Source organism: Rana temporaria, chromosome 2 (genome assembly GCF_905171775.1).
Source record: "Rana temporaria chromosome 2, aRanTem1.1, whole genome shotgun sequence".
NCBI classification, from domain to species: Eukaryota; Metazoa; Chordata; class Amphibia; order Anura; family Ranidae; genus Rana; species Rana temporaria.
Genome location: NC_053490.1, coordinates 223,022,454 through 223,037,535, shown reverse-complemented (window position 1 = coordinate 223,037,535; position 15,082 = coordinate 223,022,454). Strand labels below are relative to the sequence as shown.

General features: G+C 41.5%; 1 protein-coding gene across 2 annotated transcripts in view; it reads left to right on the top strand.

The window, feature by feature from the left end:
- The window catches only part of DMD (dystrophin), a 2,981,380-nt gene that overhangs the window by 2,625,791 nt on the left and 340,507 nt on the right, over positions 1-15,082 (top strand). Inside the window, exon 63 of one of the 2 annotated variants that reach the window (XM_040336499.1) lies at positions 4,810-4,851. The exons of the other annotated variant lie outside the window; for it this stretch is intronic. Coding sequence (XP_040192433.1) covers positions 4,810-4,851 — 42 coding nt within the window. The remainder of the gene's footprint in view (positions 1-4,809; positions 4,852-15,082) is intronic. 2 annotated transcript variants of the gene reach the window in all.

Genomic DNA, 15,082 nt, shown 5'->3' with positions numbered 1-15,082 from the left:
AACAAGAAAAAATGTGCTAACGTCAGATGGGTAAGGGAATAAGGATGTGTCTAAGTCCCGATATAGTATATACACAACAACTTTTTATAGCCCAAGAGACTTTTTAAGTCACATGACAAAAAATAATTATTTTTGTGATGTGACTCACAAAGTCCCTTGGGCTATAAGAAGTTGCGGTGTATAAACCCCACACCATAATCCCCCTCCACCAAATGATTTGGACCGGTGCACAAAACAAGGTCGATAAAGACATGGGTGAGGGAGTTTGGGGTGGAGGAACTTGACTGGCCTGACCTCAACCCGATAGAACACCTTTGGGGTGAATTAGAGCGGAGACTGGGAGCCAGGCCTTCTCATCTAACATCAATTCCTGACCTCACAAATGGGTGGGCCAACTCAATATTGAACCCTACGAACAAAGACTGGGATGTCATTAAAGTTCACGTGCGTGTAAAGGCAGGCATCCCAATACTTTTGGCGATATAGTGTGTATATATACATACAGTATATACTGTATATATACAGTAATACCTTGCATTACGAGCATAATTAGTTCCAGAAGAATGCTTGTAATCCAAAGCACTCGTACAGTATATATAAACAAGATTCCCCATAAGAAATAATGGAAACTCATATAATCCGTTCCACGGCCACTGCTTGTCTATGCAGTGCAGTACCGCATGTGGCCAGAGGTACCGGGGCTCCGGGAAAGACACTCGCAAAGGGAGTCAGTATTTTTTATTTATTTTTTCTGATTGCCTGTATTGCAAAACACTCGCAAACCGCGTTACTCGCAATCTGAGGTTCCACTGTATATATATATATGTGTGTGTGTGTGTGTATATATATATATATATATATATATATATATACATGCACACACACACAGAAAAATAAACTGTATTATTTTTATATATATATATATATATATATATATATATATATATATATATATATATATATATATATATATATATATATATATATATATATATATATATATATACACACACACATAGTAGCTGAGGATTGCACGTTTGATTTGAAAATCTTGCTGGGTTCACCATTCTTCTTGTCTGATGAACGGTGAGATACAAGCCTAATGAAGGAATGCTAGCAAGTCGGTGTAACAAAGGTACACATGCTGCAGTTACAGTAATGTTAAGGATAAAGGGGGCAGTGCAGGGAAGAAGTCAGCTGCAGAAGAGAGATAAAATATTGCTGCTCATTTTTAATCTCCCACCGGGTGAAGGTAGGAGGGGAAGCAATTGTTTATTTCCAGCAAGGCACACAGACAAAAGTGAAAACTGGATTCCCCTCCCTCCCCCAAGTTTTAGATTAATTAGTTTAACAGTTCAGAGCTCATTCCTTAACACAAGTGCTTGACAATGGTTGCTGAGACTGGTGGAGCTGTGAGCTCTAACTGGTAAAGCTCTTCATGGGGCTCTGCCGCTAATCAGCAGACTTTCAGTGTGTGCGATGCTTCAAAGCCGCCCCACTGTTTCTAAATACTGTAGTAGCCGTTTCAGTGTTCCTACTTCTGCCAAAACGAACTGGATTTGGCCTTGGTGACAGCAGACACTACTATGCAATTATAGGGGGACTACCAGAATGGTATTTCTTGTTTTTTAACCACTTAAAGGGTCACTAAAGGAAAAATTTGTTTTTGCTGAAATGACTGTTTATTGGGTATAGAGACATAAAAGTTAACTGGTTCCTTTTAAAAATGAATTTAATCTATCATATAATGTGCCTCTAGTTTCACTTTCGGTTTTAAAGGTACATACATGAAGTTCCGGGTGAGAGGTGAGTCGGGAAGACTCACAGAACAAAAACAAACAAATCCAGGGCAGTGTTTTGTTTTTAAAATTAATCTGATTGGTTCTGAGGTGTTTTAGACACACAGTAATGACAGCTTAGACCACCGTGAAAAGCTCCCAGTACCATGGTTATAAGGAAACAGGCAACCACGAAGTGTGGAGATCACAGCAGAATTACAGCTACTTCAAAGCAAAAACGAACAATGAGGACATGAAACCAGTACTGTCTGCAGTAAGGTAAAGGAAGCTATTTAGCTAAAAAAAAAAATCCTTTAGTGACCCTTTAAGGACCGAGCCTGTTTTTTCAGACTCAGTGTTTACAAGTTTAAAACAGTTTTTTTTTTGCTAGAAAATTACTTAGAACCCCCAAACATTATAAATATTTTTTTCTAACACCCTAGAGAATAAAATGGCGGTCATTGCAATACTTTTTGTCACACCGTATTTGCACAGCGGTCTAACAAGCGCACTTTTTTTGGAAAGAATTCACTTTTTTGTGAATAATATTACGCAGAGTAAAAGGATACCCAACATGTCACGCTTCAAAATTGTGCCCGCTTGTGCAATGGCGTCAAACTTTTACCCTTAAAAATGTCCATAGGCGACGTTTAAAAAATTCTATAGGTTGCATCTTTTGAGTTACAGAGAAAGTCTAGAGCTAGAATTATTGCTCTCGCTCTAACAATTGCGGCGATACCTCACTTGTGCGAAGCAGGAACAAAAATTGTCTCTGGACAGCCGCAGAGGCAAATTGAAGCCAAATTCCATCTCACACTTTATAATCTGTAACAGCAAAAAGCTTTTTTTTCCTTTTGGTATAAAGTTTTTACATGAATAAACAAAAGCTGATCATTTAAATCACCCCAGCCAGTATTAAATAGTTTTTTTAATCCATGTAAACTTATACATTCTTCTGGAAAGCTTGTGCTTTTGAAAAACAACAGACTTGCTGGCTGAATCACCAAATGTAAACATCAGAAAGTCAGGGAGAAAGATTTCAGTGTCATACCCTGGCAGGACAGAGATCTGCCTTGTTTACTTCGGCAGATCCACGTTCTGTCTCTGTGGGGAACGATCATGAGCGGGCAGCGCACATCTAGTCCACTTGAACCTACTGATTTGCTCCCCTGCTGGTCTAAAGGGGTGCGTGCGTGCCCATGAAACCTAGTGCATGAATCGCCGTACCGGTACAGCGATTTGCGCAGCCTAGCCACCTTGCCACAATACATCTGTGGCGAAGGGTCGGCAAGTGGTTAAAAGTGGTAATAATGACACAATTTATCATACAATGTGAGCAACAGTAGGGACTAGGCATAAGATGACATTTGGCATCCAAATCAGCATAAACAGCAGTATGGCAACCTCAAGTGCAGCAGTCAGGAGTAGTAAAGTTGAATCCACTGAGTGCTGGAACTAAACTGCCAGAGCGCATTTATAGCAGCAATACTAGTCCTAGACTGACTGGGTATGCACTGTTCAAAAGAAAAAGAGGATGGTAGTGGAGATGACAGGAGAACACAGGGGCAGGTGGGGCAGTCCTTTGTAATGTTCTTCTGCCAGCTATCATTGGGGCCCTTTAAGAGCACCCCCTAGTTAACCTGCATGCAGTATAGGAGCAGTATAGATAAAATATAGTCTTGGCACAGGTGCAAGGTATTTGTGGTTTAGATATTGTAAATGTTCGGTATATTGTGGTATAGGTTTGCTATAGGTGCAGTCTTGCTTTGGAATAAGTGAGGTATAGAGTGCAGTATGCATGTGGCATGGAATGGAAATGCATGTGGCATGAAATTGCATTTACTAGAAGCTATAGGACTTAAAGTATATGTATACCCCAAACTTATTAAAAAAAAGAAAATGGATGAAACACCTGCTTTTTTTGCTGTTTGCATACCTCCAAACGTGAGACAGTTGTCCTTAGAACAGGTGTCTCTAATTGGAAGATTTCATCTTACCTCTTGTTCTGTACACAACTCTCAAATCCCTTCCCCCCCCCTCACTTCCGGTCTCATTGAAAATGTAGTCACAAGACAAAAGTTGAATTTCCCCAATAGGGAAACAGACAGTAATAAAAACTTGTCAGGGGGTATAACCCTGCTACACACTATCCAAAGCTAAAAAAGAAAAAAAAACAGGTCACTTTAAAATATAAGGCACTTCAATATAGGATATGTACCGTATTTATTCAAGTATAACGCGCACACGTGTATAACGCGCACCCCTAATTTTCGATTAAAAATCGGTATAAAATCATTGTAATTGCCAAAAATCATTTATTGTATTTATTGTATGTCCAGCCATGTCCCCCGTATGTCCAGCCATGTCCCCCGTATGTCCAGCCATGTCCCCCATATGTCCAGCCATGTCCCCCGTATGTCCAGCCATGTCCCCTGTATGTGCAGCCATGTCCCCCATATAACCAGCCATGTTCCCTGTATGTGCAGCCATGTCCCCTGTATATGCAGCCACCTACTGTTAATCACCGCGGCGCGTGAACATTACAGACAGCGTTCGTTTGAACAGCTGTTTTCCCTGCCGCGCATAGACACTCCCCCTTGCTCGCGATTGGACAGATCCGTCCAAGGGGGAGTGTCGAAAGCTGTCTGTAATGTTCCCCGCGCCGCGGGGATTAACGTTGTAGCGGCGTTGGTGGCGGCGGCGGTAGCGGCGGCGGGAGGGGGGAAGTATTCTAGTATCGGCGGTATTAGCGGGAGTACGAGTACTCCCGCTAATACTCGGTTTCAGTCCCGCCACTGTCATCCCACCCCAGTCCTCGTTTATAACGCGCACCCAAAACTTTGGATTTTTTTTGGGTATAAAATTTTGCGCGTTATACTCGAATAAATACGGTACCTATAAGACTGATTCCAAGCTGTGTTGTAGATTCTCAATGAAAAGAGCAGAAAGAAAAAAAAAAACATAGTGAAAATGAAAAGGTCACTGAATGCTAAATATAATTTGTTTTATTCTGGATCATATCTTCTTGCAGTGATGTAAAGAACAAAGATAATCATGGATTGCAAGGAATATAGTAAGTGTGTACATTACAAAATGTCTGTAATATGCAGTATGATTAATGTTTATTGTGTGTTGCTGTTTACCTGCTTACCCGCACACAAGCATACAGTTTTAAACTGTTTAAACAGATACAAAGTATGACAGCTTCAATGTGAAATTTGAAAATGAACAAGACAAGGGAAATAAATCACCTATTATGTATTGTCTTATTGTCTTCTCATGCTTCTGGTGGGTTACTGCTCTCTACAATATCTCCCTGTAACATCCATAACCAGCACAAACTTGGTCACTGGTATATCCCCTTGCCCGTCTGCTGTGATTGAATGAATTCTGCAAAAAAAAATGAAACATCACCGCAGGGAATCCTGGGATCTCTAGGATAAAATAGGTAGATTCACAAAGAGTTAGGCCGGCTTATCTACAGATAAGCCGACCTAACTCTGAATCTAAGCCGACCTATTTTTAAGTGTATTCTCTAACAGAGATACACTTAAACATATCTAAGATAGGACGGCTTGCGCCGTTCTATCTTAGAATGCAATGTTTCTTTTGGCCGCTAGATGGCGCTTCCATTGCGGCCAGCGTAGATTATTTAAATGAGGGGATACGCCGATTTACGACCGAACGCAAGCGTACGCCAGGCCTACGCCGTCGAATTACGTAGTTTCCGTATGGGATAGGCCGCCTCTAGTGGCCTAGCCAATGTTAAGTATGGCCGCCGTTCCCGCCGCAAATTTCGAAATGTTAACGTCGTTTGCGTAAGTCGTCCGCGAATCGGGAGTTACGTCGTTTACGTCCGCGTCGAAATCAATAGGCCCGTACGGCCTACTTAGCCGCAATGCGCACTGGGAAATGTTGACGCCCGGCGCATGCGCAGTGTAAAAAAGGTCAAAAAACGTGAGGTCAAGCCTCATTTCCATACTACACGCCCCCCTCCCAGTCATTTGAATTAGGCGCGCTTACGCCCGCTCGTTTTAGGCTACGCCGTGGAAAATTTGAAGGTAAGTGGTTTGAGAATCACTAATAGCCTAAATAATTTACGGTGGTGTAGCCTAAAAAGACTAGGCTAGGCCGTCCTAATTTTAGGCCTTTGTATGTGAATCTACCCAAAAGTATTTGGTTCACTTTAAAAGCAAGCATAGTGATTCTCCTTTCCTCTTTATCCAGCCTGCAGATGGAGCTCTAGGCTCTTTTTCATACCGCCATTTGTAAAAAAAAAAAAAAAAAATTAAGGTGAGCATTAGCTAAAGCTAAAATTTCCCACAGAATTTCATTAATGAATCATTGGTGTACTTTATGATATATCTCAGGTCTAAGTGTGAAATTTAGAAAAGCTGTATTTGCAAAATAAAGAATATCATTAATATTATAAAAAATGTATTTCATTTAATTTTGGCACTAGGAGAACGGAAGCAGATGCATACATAATGCTGTGCCTCTGTTTCTGGTCCTCCTTTCAGATCATCATTATGGGGGAGGCTATTTCTGTATCCACAGACTGCCACATCCAGAACTTTCTTCAAATAGCGGTGGTGGCATGTGAGGAGAAGTTAAGTCAACCCAAACGTTGGTTTTCCTGATGGGATTCCTGGCAAGCTTTCCTTGCAAAGCCGTGCATACAGATGGCCATTCAAAAGAACCGCCGTTCTTTTGAATGGCAAGAACGCGCTGACGTCATTGACTACGACGAGCCGGGGCTCGTCACATTTGATATCGTCGCCGCCATCTTGCTACAACCCACACTAAATGTATATGCTACCGCGCATGCGTCAAACTCTTATCGAGCATGCGCGGGTTTACCTGGGACAGGTAAGCATACAGACAACCGTTTTTCTCGTTAGGAAACACTCTGCCGGGAAACTCGACAAGAAAATAGATAGTAGGGTTCTCTAGTTTTCTCATTGGGATTCTCGGCTGTTTTCCGGATGGGAAAATTGCAGCGCCCAGAGGCGATTCAGTTCGCATGTGTTGCGCTATATAAGTTTTCTCACTCACTCCCTCACTCACTCACTCGCTAGGGAGCATACACACGGCCAAATGCTCTCCTGGCAGTTTTCCTGCCAGGAAAGCCGGTCGTGTGTACGAGACTTCACTGGTAAATGTCAAACTAAAAGCATGTCTCCCAATGTTAGAGAATACAGTGTCTGCCCTCAGATGCCAAAAAAATCATCTGTAGTGTATCCAGCTTGTAAGTCCATCCCTGCCTCCAAGGATCCCTGAAAGAAGACAGCAAGCAGAATAGCCATGCAGACAACAGCCACCTTCCCCTTGGCTCAACGGCTCAACAGAGCATCCCCACACCCACCCCAAGTTTATTTATCCCCTACACACTGTTTCCACTGCTCTGTACCTCCTCTCACAGCACATCCACCCCTGCCTACCTCACACATTTACCTTCCCTTGGCAGTCAACCCTCTCCAACTGCCTCACTCCGCCAACTGTTCACAGACATTACTTATGAGCTGCCTCACCCGACTCTAACAAACATTCCTATCAAAGCTGCATTTCCCTCTAGGGCCTCATTACCCTCAAATAAAAACATCTCCCCAGCACCTCACCCCTCTGGCAAGAATTCCCTCCAAAGACCTCTCCCCACAGAAACATTCCTCCCCAACTACCTAATTTCCTATTCACAATGGCTTCAGATGGACCAAAAGAGGAACAGAGGGAATCGGTGGAGAACAACTTCTTGACAGCATCTGCATCCTGGCCTATAGGTGCTAGGAGATGGGGCAGAAGGAGTGAGCACAGAAATGTTTAATGCCACCCAATGTTTCTGCATTGAATGCTTCAGATAAGTACAAAAGTGTACCACCTATCCTTGCAGTGTCCACACTAGACGCTGCACAGTCTCCACTCTCCACCATCTATCCACAGTCCCTTCCTCACTGGTGCATGCTTTTCTTTGTCACAAAGTCTACATTTCTCTACTGCACATTCAGCCCACTTCAACCCACTGCCAGAGCTTACCTACTCATATACTGTACATACTGCCTTCCATCATCTCCTCCACAATCTTCTTCCATATATACTGCCCACTTTTATTTCCTTTATAATTCTCTTCTATACCTACTGGCCCCCATCATAACTTTTGTACATGATTCCTGGATTCTTTGCTTGCTGTCATACCCTTTACACTTTTCTCCTGCACATGCTCCCCACCATTATACTTATTCCCTGGTGCACATACTATCTGCTAATATACCTTTAGCACTGTCCTACACATATTCTTTGCCATCATACCCCCTGCACTTCTTTCCTACACATACTCCCCATTTGCATACCTTCACACTCATATCTTTTGCAATTCTCTTCTGCACATGCTGGCACCTGTTATTACTGGCCACTGTTATACCCTCCAGTCTTCTCTCCTGCATGTACTGCTCACTCCTATGAAAGGGAGTGAAAGGGACCTCACAGGCTTCAGCCTTAAGACCTCATGCACATTGCAGAGATTTGGTCACAGCCTATTGCAAGCAATGGCACCGTTCCAATCGGTGCAACGCCAACTTTGAGGCGATGCCCTGATTTGCAAAAGTCGTTCCTGAACTCATTTTACGATTTTCGGGAGAAACTTCAAAAGGCATCTGTGCACGAAGCTGCACAGATGTCTTTCAAGTCGCACCTGAAGGTTGCACTTACTGGCAGCTTCGAAATTGTGTGATTTCAGATGAAGTCGCACCATTTCAAAGCCATGCTCAATGTGAAGGCTAAAGCACATATCTGGTGGCATTACCACAGTGCATGATACTATATGGTATTCTGTATGGTGCCATTCATTTAGAAATGAATGGGCTGCCTAATGCAATACAAACTAACATACAAGATACTGCATAATATTGCTCAGAAACAGATTGTCGAAGTGAAGGGAGCCTAAATGTTAACTCTTAGTAAGGTATTGATTTTAGAAAACGGTTGCATTTGTGAACTTTCCCTGCGTTTGTAAGATTAAAGCTGTCAGTATTTTCACTAGGGTATTGTATATTTAATTTCAAATTCTGTAAAAGCTGATACACTCCATCATGCTCCCTCTTCTCTCTAATTACTTTAAAACAGACAGCGGGAACAGGAAAACCACACATCCAGATAGGAGAGATAAGAGGAGAGATTTCCTATTGTGAGTGTAAATTACACTGTGTCTAAAGAACAAGATGTAAAACACCTCTGGTCCCTTCATCAAATAGATGTCAGATTGTCTAAAATATGACATATGTACTATCTGTAAGTTCAGCTTAGTTCACTTTGTTATTCCATTAAAGACTAAAATTTGAACGAAAAAATAAATAAAAAGCTGTATGGATGGATTTTTAAAGCGCACTAGAAAATAGGGAGGCTTACCGTCATCTGAAGTGTGATTGCATATACTGATTGCTTTACATTCCATGGCTGATCACTGCATAGGCTGGGCACATGGGCATGACAAAAAGAGTCACAACTGAACTCCTGATAAGCAGGTAAATACACAGATGAAATATATATATATATATATATATATATATATATATATATATATATATACATACATACTTTCACATGCCAAAGAATTTGTAGGTCTGACTATTGAGTCCTCAGATGTACACAGCACTGTCAGGCAAAATACCTAATTTATTAGGCTGCATTTAAACGATATCTAGACAATGTTTTTTCATTCTTGACAGAGTAGGGAAGGGTTAAAACCATTGTCAGTGTTTTGTTTTGTTTGTTTAATGTATTGCCACCTGTAACTTTTTAAGGTTATTTTCTTTCACTTCCTGCACTGTAAACACAACAGGAAGTGAGAGGATAGCTTTTCAATGTAAGGGAAATCCCTTTCAGGCCCCGTACACACGTCCGAGAAACTCAACGGGCAAAACACATCGTTTTGCTCGTCGAGTTCCTTGTGAAGGCGCGGAGGATCTCGGCGAGCCAACTTTTCCCATTGACTAACGAGGAAATAGAGAACATGTTCTCTTTTTGGCCCGACGAGATCCTCGTCGGTTTCCTGTCCTGGAGTCCAGCAATGTCGGCACCCCAGTCGGCTCTGGGGTACTGCCGCTGCCATAGCCTGTAAGGCCTTGTGGCTTCACAGCCAATCCCCTACTTCGCTTTCTGAATGGGCTGGCCGCGGGGAAGGAGGAGGGGAAGGAGGAGGGGGCTAAACTTCTGGTGGACCTTGCGGCAGCGAGGTCCGATGGAAGTGGGGACGGTACCTGTCAAAAACAGGCTCCCACTACCCCCCCGAAAGGTGACAAACGTTGCACTGGAGGCGGACATGGAGACAGATAGCTTTCACTTTTGGGTTGAACTCCGCTTTCAATCTTGAGCATTCACAAAAACAAAAACTTCACAGTTGTTTGTATTGCTTTACCCTAGATATTGTATGACGTACAAAGTTGGGCACTGAAAAAGAGTACTTTCTCTGTTTCCAATACCAACAAGTGGATTAAAAGTAAAGCAAAGATCTCATTGGTAGCAATAGGTAATAATTTTCCTTTTCAGTTTTGATGCAGTAAGATTACTGCTATAATAATGTCAGTGCAACAAGTTCTACTGTTTTTACTACCATTTTTTTATCGGAATTAATCTATGTAAGCAGGTTAAGCATTTTCTTTATCAAAATCAATTGATGGTTTCAGTAATGGTAATTTGTTACTAATCATTTATATAAAAGCTATTTCATTTGAGTTGAGTTGAAAAGATAAACTATAAGGAGTTCCCTTTCTAATATCGAACAGCAATTATTTTCAGTAAAATGTTCCATTAACTAAATGATAACTTAATAACACAAAATAATCGTATTGTTAGATTTTAAAATATTTTTTTCACTGCCCAACCTCTCTCCTTGGCAATCTTTCTTTCAAAAATCTCTTTGGGACAACTGCATTCCAGGATATTATTTGCTCCCAGTCTTGGTAGCAAGTATGCATAAATTTTGTGACCACTATTTTATCAGAGTTGGTTTATGTTTTCTTTAATATATGATTCTCTTCATCAATCAGTACATTAAAAATGGCTGTTTCTGGAAGATGCCATAAAGCTGAATTGCACATTGTTCATTTTATGTCATAAAAATAGCATTTTTTTACTTTGAAATTCTCCCCTTCTGCTGCAATTGAGAGATTTTCAGTCATCCTGTTACATTTTCCACAATATAGAATAAATTAAATAACATGAGACCTCCTGTAAGGGACATAGCATATAGGCAGTGTAGCGAATTTAGCTATTCTTCAAAGCTGAACTCTGGTCAAATTATTTTCCCATGCAGTGGAGCTGTGCCTGCACTGCACTGCACTGCTTAATTGCATGTTTTTGTCTAGGGGTTTGGACAGCCACAATATACTCACCTAATCTGCCGATCCTCCAAGAGCAAGACCAATCCCTTGGGCTTCTGCCCATAGACCAGCTCTGGACATGAAAAGTGGGAGAGAGCTCTTTTTGAAGGATTGAAGGATGTAATAAGTATAGGCTCTGTGTTCACCCCTAGACAGAATGAGCAGTTAACCCATGCAGTTAGGGCACAGCCCCACTCCAGGGGAAAAATACATTTGAGTTGGGCTTTAAAATCCATACATGGAATTCAGCTTTAAGTATGGAGATCTGTTCAAGAGTATACTCAAAAGATAAAAAGGTATGGTGGGTGATATTAGTCCATATCTGGGAAAACACAGAAATGGCAGTTTTGGATGGGGTGTCAGACATTTTTACTTCCTGTAGGTAAAAGTCCTCAGAGCAGATGCTACAAGGTGTCTTTCATTAACATTTTTATCTTCAAAACTCTGCTTTGTGTTCATCTCCTAACCTATTTCAGTTTCTTACTGAGGGCCTGACCTCCCTGACTGCACAGCTAAGTCCTGCCAACTGCCATCTCTCTCTTCAATGAGAATGCCTTATATGCCAAAAAAAAAACACTCTCATTGGACTGAGTCCTAAAATCAGGAAATTACAAGCAATCAGGAGCCTTTTCTTCTATTATTGGCATCCAGTGTAGTGTCTTATTGATGATGTTTTCGACTCTCTAAAATCAGGCAAGTCAGTCCTTAGTTTGAAAGTTAAATTACTTTAATAAAAAAAAAACAAAGGACTGCTTTTTAGGTAGGATTTGTATCTGACAGGGTGACAGGTCCACTTTAAGCTGAACATAAATGACAGATAAGCATTTAAGCATTTCATACAATCGAACTCGCCTTTAATAAACAAGAAATATTCCTGACATGTTGAATTGTTTAACAAAACTCCCAGAGCTATTTTGTTATTCAGGAGTATGTTTCAGTTGTAATTTAATGTGAAAATGGCAGTTAGCTGGCAGTACAAACAATATTATCACTGAGTAGGTATTTAACATTTCTGATGGCCATGCACTACCCAATTTTGGCAGCTCTCTAGCCAATCTATGAATTGCTAGAAATTGTCAGACAATACACAAAAGGAGCAAGATGAGAAGGGACTGAAGGTAAGCATTCTGAAAAATCTGCAACTGACCATTTGATTATTCCCTTAAAGAGGAAGTAAACCTCCCTCGAATGTTTGTACCTATAGCTAAGCCTATAATAAGGCACATAAAAGAGGTATTCTTTACAAAATGAAACACCACAATCACTAAGATTTGGGCTAAATTCCCTTGCAAAGCAAGAAACCTATTTGCCTGTAATAGATCAAACCCCAAAGTGTAGGACATTAAGGCCGGGTTCACACCTATGCGAATTGGTTGCGGCTTAAACTGCATCCAATTTGCATAACATTATAAAATACATTGATTTCAATGAGGCTGGTTCACATATGTGCGATGCATTCGCACTGCGCATTGCCGTAAAAAATGTGTGCGTTTTCTAGGCATTGCGGTGCAGCTCAGGTGCGAATTCAGGCCCTTATCTTCTATGGGCACGCATCTGATTCGCACATGTGTTCATTTCTCTTCAGGATTTCTCTCATTCAGCTCAATACACTTTCCCCCTCCCCCTCCCCTCTCCCAGGTCTCCAAATTCGCATCTAAAACGGAGCTGATCTGCTGAACAGTTCTCTTATCTCTCTGCAGAGATAAGAGAGCTGAAATTCGCACCGCACAAGTGTGAATCCGGCCTAAAGAGAGAGTAAACTTTCCTCTAATGTTTGTACCTATAGGTAAGTGCTCAGAGACTGGGGAATGGGCAACTATCTACAAAGGGTCTTCTCTAGGTATAGGCTAGGGAAGAATAAAACTTTGAATTGCCACCGGAATAGGATTAGATGGGAGATTTTTGTTAACACATGTTTCCCTGACAGTTGTGCAAAAGGGTAAATCCCCCACATTAGTAACAATCCTCTCACTTCCTGTTGAATCTAAGGGAAAGGAAGGCAAGGGAAATCTCTTTCCAAATTTAAGTTTTGTCTAGTATGCATACTATAAAAAGACTTACCTATAGGTACTGTAAATATCTCCTAAACTTGCATTTAGAAGACATTTACTGTATACTGTGCCGATTGCATCTTATGTGGATGCTCTCTAAAGAAATGGCCGCTAGTGCAGTTTCTTCAGAGCCCTGTGCCGTGACCGGTGGCTCCCACACCAATGCGTGTGGCTCTGGCCAGTCACAGAGCCGGAGACCGTGGACCCGGAAGGAAGGCGGGTGAAGATAGATGCGGCCTGTAGCAGGGATGATGAGGGCTTTGTTTGAAGGTAAGTGTCACATAATGTGCTAGTATGCCATGCATACTAGACAAAACTTAAATTTGGAGAGAGATTTCCCTTGCCTTCCTTTCCTTTAGATTCAACAGGAAGTGAGAGGATTGTTACTAATGTGGGGGATTTACCCTTTTGCACAACTGTCAGGCCCCGTACACACCATAGAATCCATCCGCAGATAAATCCCAGAAAATGGGTTTCAGCGGATAGATCCTATGGTGTGTACACGCCAGCGGATCTTTTTCCGCGGATATATCTCCCCTGGGATGGATTCCAGCAGATCGAATATTTGCTGACATGCAGAACATATCCATCTGCTGGAGTCCATCCCAACGGATGGATCCGCTGGTCTGTACAGACTCACCGGATCCATCCGTCCGAAGGGATCCCCCGCATGCGTCGTAATGATTCGACGCATGCGTGGAATTCCTTATATGACAGCGTCGCGCACGTCGCTGCGTCATAATCGCGGCGACGGCGCGACACCTCATCGCCAGAGGATTTCGGCGCGTATTTCAATGCGATGGTGAGTACACTCCATCGCATTAAAATCTGCTGAAATCCTCGAGAGGATTTATCCGCGGAAACGGTCCGCTGGACCGTATTCGCGGATAAATTCTATCGTGTGTATGGGACCTCAGGGAAACGTGTTAACAAAAATCTCCCATCTAATCCTATTCCGGTGGCAATTCAAAGTTTTATTCTTCCCTAGCCTATACCTAGAGATGACCCTTGAATGAATGAATGAATGAATGAATGAATGACTTGTATAGCGCAACTCATGCGAACTGAATCGCCTCTACCCTTTGTAGATAGTTGCCCATTCCCCAGTCTCTGTGCACTGTACATAGCAATATCTCCAGGCAACTAAAAGACTTTCCAATTTGCTGCATTTGTTGGCAGATATAAACTGCTAACTGATCTTTTTTTTTTTGCCAACACAATAAATAAAATATTTCAGTAACTTCTAAATTTTTAGAGTGATGTTAAAGTATAACTAAAAGCAAAACCTTTTATTTAATTTTGAACAGAGTGGATATAGATTAGAATACCTGTCAGTTTTTATTGCTGTCTGTGCCACTATTAAGGAAATTCACCCTCCCTATTTGTTCTGTTTACTACTATCATTGACAGAGAAAGTAAAAGAAAATCCCAAATTTTTGGTAGTCCCCACAAAAATAATAGAGAGGAAATCTTCCAATGGGGACATTAGTTCTGGTGAAAGGAATCCCCATAGTTTGCAGGGATTTCCTCTGACTTCCTTTCAGGCTATGGGACAGGAAGTGAAGGGAAATCTCTGCAACGGGACACAGATGGCAGGAAAAAAATCTGACAGAAGTTATAACCATCTCTTACTGTATCCATAATGGAGAAAAAAGTTTTGCCTATGGTTCTACTTTAATGATCTCAGGCTCTGGATGCTGGAATATTTCTTTTAGTGCTTTTCACAGATTTGTGCTACTCTAAATTATTTCATTTATATTTCATTTTATTTTTTTGTTTACTATACATTAATGTAAAGACTGTGGCTAACAATTAGTGATTGTGGTAAGTGCCACAAAATGCTACAGTAAAGCCTCGTACACACGTCGGATATCCGATGAAG